Consider the following 6,100-nt stretch of genomic DNA (forward strand, 5'->3'; position numbering starts at 1 on the left):
AAAAAAAAGTACACATCTTTAACTTGTCAGAAGGGGTTCAGGTGGGTTCATCTCTGACAGGCCTAAACTGAAAGAGGAATTATTTCTTGTTTATTCAATAAGGAATATCAATGCTGGAATATATCTAAATTAATAAACCATGGTGTATATGTGATTTATACACCTGGTAACCTTTTTTTAATTTTTTCCTTTTCAAGATAGCAAGATAGCAATGGCTCAATTAGCCACCTTTGATACTTTTTGAATTTTAAATCTTAATAAAAAGTTAAAGTTAGGCATTTTCTTGTTCTTCTTCTATGTACCCACACCAAACAAAGAAAGTAGGTTCTTCATTTTGTCTATAGCTGAGCTCATCTTCCACACAAGTTTCCTTCCACTAGTAAGGAAGGGGAAAAAAAAAAAAAAAAAACCTCTTTATCCCTCTCTTGTAAACTTGGTCTGATGCAATAATTTAAATAGTCCTTGTAGGAAATGCTCAGTCTCTTAGGGATGGAAATGCTCAGTCTTGAAGATAGCCACCCCTTCCTCCTCCTGCACGCCTCCCTAGGGTGACAGCCCGGTGACAGGAGAGATAAGTGTGTGTCCTGGTGACATAAAGAATCAGGGTGGAGTGCTCACTGAGCTGTCATCAGACTGCCCCTAGCAACTAAGCCTTGGTGCTGGCACCCCCCCATAGCCTGACCATTCTCTTGGTTGGAGCCTGGTGGCATCCCCTGCCTCTCTTGGGCTCAGCACATCCTCCATTCGGTGTGGCCAGGCAGTCTCTATGGGGTCAACGTGAACTTGCTTTACTCTTCAATGGAGGCTCCCATGGCAGGCCCACAGCTTTAGGGCAAGTGGGTGTTTCTCAGCCCCATTTGTGTTGGACACAGCAGATATAGATCTGGGAGCCACACTCAGACCCTTCCTCTGGTCCCAGCCACAGAACACTGGTCCGTGTTTACATACAGAGGCACCCTTGCAGCTGGCTTTTTCCCAGAGTGAGCAGAGCGACAGTCCTTCTAACCCCAGTGTTCCCGCAGTGATATGAGACACTTCCATGCCCCTTGGGGGCTTCCAGAGCCCCAGAACAGGGAGACTAGAACACAGAGCTCTCCTGCTTCTCTTTTCCCTCCCATAAAACATGAGGCATAAAAGGAATGGTGCTTTTCTTATTCTTCTCTTTTTCTTTTCTCTTTCTTTCTTTCTTTCTTAGGTACTAAGGATTGAGCTCAGTGACATTCCACCTCCAAGCTACATCTCCAACCCTTTACATTTTTTTTTTTAAACAAGGTCTCACTAATTTGCTGAGGGTGTCACCACATTGCCAAGACTGGCCTGGAATCTGCAACCCCTGTCTCAGCCTCCCAAGTACTAAGATTATAGGCATGCACCACCATGCCTGGCTGGGAATGGCACTTCTCCATTTTCCTCTCATCACAGCTGCCAGCTTCCTGACCAGATGAGAGACACTGACCCCTCCTGTGACAATAATTTGGTTGACATGTCTTAAATCTGGCTTTAAAATCCTATATTGAATGTCAGAACGTTATTACACCCATTCCTTACTCTCTCCCTTCTATGACAATCCTATCCCCCACCCCACCCCCACATACACCCAGGGAATTGGATGGCTCAGGCCAATTGGGGCAGGGTTGCCACTCTGAAAGGCTGTGGGAGCCGGGGTGGGGGCCTCGCTCTAGGATGGTAGGCACAGTCAGAGACTCACTTGGCTTCCATGTGGTCTCTGCTCAAAGACTGCAATTTGTCATTAAGTCCAAATGACAAAAGGATTCTTGTCACTGAAATAGCAGCCACTGGTGCGTGCAGCTTATGAAGAAACTTTTCTCACAGATTTCTTTGCTGTGGCTCAGATATGTTATGGAAAACAGCCCTTTCATTGTTGTGCTGGGTTCTGGCTTGGGCGGGAGGGATGGTTGGGGACTCAATAGGGAGTGGCTGTATTAACTTTTTTTTTTTTCTCACAGAGGGGTATTCCCCTGTCGCTGCACACATAGTCTCAAGATGAAACCCGAGCTGATTGCTGCACAAAGCACCCCCTTTCTAATCTGTGGCTTTAAGGGCAGCTCCCTGGTATTGAATTTGTTTCCTTGTTCTCTCCACCGAAATGAAAGGGCAGAACAAGCCCTTAACAATCAAGAATGCCCATGCCAAGAACTCTCTGGGGTCCAATCTTACCTAAGGCCTGATAGTTTTTTTTTTTTCTTTAGAGAGCCAGAAAGATGAGAATGACTTAAATGAGGAGCAAGAAATACTCACGGAGATGATGCAAGTGATTGAGCAAAGGGACAAACTGGTGGATTCCTTAGAGGAGCAGCGTGTCAAGGAAAAGGCAGAAGACCAGCACTTTGAAAGCTTCGTCTTCTCCAGGGGCTGCCAGCTGAGCAGGACGTGAGCCTCACATACTCCCTCCCCCCCGGCACCGAAGTTACGCTGTACACAGTTTTTAAATGAAAAAAACTCTCTCGTTTGTACTACAGCTTCTCAAGAATTTTTTTCAGAGACAATAATGAAAAAAACCACAGTCTCTCTGAAAGCTGGCAGCCAGCAGCGGCCAGGCTCTCAGGCTGGGGCTGCTCTTGCCCACATGGCTTCCCCTAGAAAACGACACAAAGACTTGACTTTCCAACCGCGCTTATTGTTTTCCTCCCAATTCATTGAGTTACACATTTTAAAACTCTTAAGAAGCTGCCTTTTCATTAATACATCCCTATTTGCCTTTTTTCGCATGGATGACCAGTTTTCAAATGTCAGCAAGAAGCGGCGGAGGTTTAAAGATTAAGTTAATATTTAAATTGTGTTTCCAGAGAAAGAGGAGAAACCTTGAGATTACTGATTACATAAAGCAAATAACTCATATAGCAGGTGTTAATTCAATCCAGGGTGAATTTAATTTACCAGGTGTAGTTATAAGCCTTAATTTAATATACATAAGCAATGAGAGTTTAATGGAACATTTGAGCCTTAATTTTATTAAAAAGAAAAAAAAGAAAAGAAAACTTGTACTTCATGCCAGCAGGATTGTTAGTTTTCACCAAATCCTGTTGGCTTAGAAAAGCTTTGTGTTCCCACAGTACTATGCATATGGTCCCTGGAATATGAAGATAAGCATGCTTTTAGGGGAAAAAAATGAACGATTTTGAAGTGCTGTTTAAGTCAGTGTTGGTGATGCAAAAAGGGAAACTCATTTGTTGATAAAACACTGATGAGGTTGGTGCTGCTATAAAAACACACTCGTGGTACCAGGAGAGGTGAGCTGCCCAGTGGTGGTTCTGACTCCTCGGATTGCTCAGGAGCTCTTCAGGACAAGGACAGAACCACATCTGTCTTCCTGGTAGAGCTGAGGGCAGTGAATCCTTTTATTCAAGCCCAAAGCAGGTCATCCCTCCAGACCCACCCCACCTGCCCCCAATTACCATGTCCCACAATTACTTTTTTTTTTTAAATGACATTTTCAATATGCAAAGAAAGCTGGTAGATAGAGTTTGTGCACTGACATTTGTGATTCCTTGGGGGCACCTTGACAGTGTGGGCCGGGGTGGAGGGACATCATCAAGTATTTGATTATTATCCTTCAGTGGAATTTGTGGACAGTTCAGTCTGTTATGGACAAGAGAGACTGAAGAACTCTTTGCTGCTTCCATGACCACTCATTTCTGCGAGTGTTCAAAGGTGTCACAGGACATACGGTGCTATGTAGGGTTGGCTCTGACTCTAGACCAAATTCTTCTCAACAGAAGTTGACTCAGGAACCACTTCTGTGGGAGATGCTGTCTGTGAGCACCAATCTGGTTAGTTGACAAGCCAGAAATGGAATGTATACAGACTTTCCCTGAGTCAACCAACATTTTGGGTGGTACTGCAACCTTCTGTGGTATACCAAGTTTCAAAGGTTTTAGTTCTGCTGTTGGCTTGTCCATTTTTTCTTATTTTAAGAATCAGGTCTTCTAGGACCTTGGATTATATTATTAGGGAATATGTAGAAGCCTCTTTCTATCTACCTACCTACCTATGAAAACTATACTTCTGGCTATTATCTATTTGTATTTATTTGTATATTAAGTGAAAATTGATAATATAATTTCCTCATAATTCTGGGTTTCCTGTATTATAATTTGGAGAAACCTATTAGTAATATATTGGTATACACAAATAACCCAGATGTTTGGGGCAATGAGTTGTATAGTAATAAAGGTATAAGGAGACCATCAGAATAATATTTTCAGCCACCGGGCATTTAGAAGCATGAGCATAGAAATGTTAGCTCATTTTTTGTGTGTGGTACTGTGGGGTGGAACCCAGGGGCTTTTCTACCTCTGAGTTACATTCCCAGACCTATTTTGTATTTTATTTGAAAACAGGGTCTCAATAAGTTGCTGAGAGCCTCACCAAATAGCAGAGGCTGGCTTCAAACCTGTGCGATCCTACTGTCTCCCAAGCGCTAGGATGACAAGTGTGCGCCACCACGCCTGGCGAAATGTTAACTCATTTCAAGAAAGCATTATATAACTTCTGGTTTTTTTTCTAGAATATGCAAAAATATTCAAGTATAGTCTTTTCTGCCAGTCAGATAAAAGTCACTCTTTGATTCTTGTATACATTTAACAGACAATGCTCAAATGTGATATCTGGCTTGTTGTGCAAAAGAATTATTAATTTGTGTTTCCATATAAAAGAAAAATTCTCCCAAGAAAGCCAGGAAAGAAGGTGGCTCTTGGCCCTAACATTCTATTAATACAAGAAAGAAGCCATTTGTTCACATCTTCCCATAGACCATATTCTGTGGTTTAAGGCTTAACCTAATCTGGCCACATTTAAAACATAAACTTCATCCTTAACAGTTTTCCACTTATACTGGCTTTCCATTTTACCAGTACATAAAAACCATTCTGATGATATTTCCAAAAGGACACCAATATTGTGGCCATTGAACTACTTAAAATGACCCTATTTAATGTAAAATGTTGTACATTTTGAAGACACTTGTTTGGTATACAGTTTGATCAGGGATACGAGAAGGATGCACAGAGCCTTCACTGCCCATAAAAGAACACTAGTGAAGGTAGTCCAGCCCAAACGATTCAGGCCTAGGAATGGGACGGTAAGCCTCAGGTAATATTTCATAATCTCCCACAACATCTAAACTAAGTCAAAAGGTTTATGATAATTATAAGCTCAGAGCTTTATGTAAATTGGACTAAGAGGACAGTTCTTACATGTGCTCTCTCCAACCAAATTCATTCATTCATGTATTTATTATATTTTTTTGTGGGGCTGGCAATTTAACACAGAGCCATACCCATGCTAGGGAGGACACTTTACCACTGAATACACCTCTGGCCCCAAACCATTCATTTATTAACATTCCCTTTGAATACCTGTGGGGTTCTGCAGCCAAGCCCTGTGCTAGATGCAGAGATATAAAAAGAATATTAAACCTCCTCTCCATCTCCAAATAAGTGCAAAGATCAAGAAATAACTACCACCCCCAAATACAAAGATAAAGAACTATTTTTATAAGCACTAACCTATTCTGCTCACGTTTGTCTCAAGCATAAAGATTTGTATCCCCCCCCCCCCATTGTGGTGCTTCTTTGGCAATAAAAATAAGTTCGTGTTTCTAAAACTGTGAAAAATAATATCAGGTTGTACCGTTTCATTTAAACCTTGACTTTGGCAGTGTTAGGCTGCCAAGACTCAATCAATGCCGAGATGCAGCGCGTTAATTGCAACCGAGAAAGGAGGTGGCAGGTGTTTCCAGCTCTGATGAGCGGAGATGAAATTGATGTTTTCTGCATTCTGGAGGCAAATGACCATTCAGCAATGTCTCTCTTCCCAGGAAGCAGATTTACAGGCTTTTCCTTCCAAACTGAAAATGGCAGCATGCCCCACCCAGGTGGTTGATCGGAGAACTACCTTTGCAGGCAGAGGTGGCAGGGGGCATCTGGGGTCGCCACAGGAACAGAGAGAATGGCCGTCCCTGGGTGTGGGGAGCTCAAATGTAGGATTGATTGTCTTTGGTAGGTTCACATACAGGGAAAGTGTACTATTTCGCCTACTGTTTATCTTCTAACCTCACTGCTGAGGAGCTTGTAAAAGA

The 6,100-nt window shown here is 42.5% G+C and overlaps 1 protein-coding gene across 1 annotated transcript in view; it reads left to right on the top strand.

The window, feature by feature from the left end:
• LOC308259299 (F-actin-monooxygenase MICAL2-like) overlaps positions 1–2,395 on the top strand; it is a gene marked incomplete at both ends in the record, with an annotated part of 55,546 nt that extends 53,151 nt beyond the window's left edge. The window contains one exon of the mRNA XM_080690218.1: positions 2,211–2,395. Within this exon, the coding sequence (XP_080546344.1) occupies positions 2,211–2,395 (185 nt within the window). The remainder of the gene's footprint in view (positions 1–2,210) is intronic.
• Positions 2,396–6,100: the final 3,705 nt, after the last annotated feature.

Source organism: Muscardinus avellanarius, assembly GCF_963383645.1.
Source record: "Muscardinus avellanarius genome assembly, chromosome: 1".
Taxonomy (NCBI): Eukaryota; Metazoa; Chordata; class Mammalia; order Rodentia; family Gliridae; genus Muscardinus; species Muscardinus avellanarius.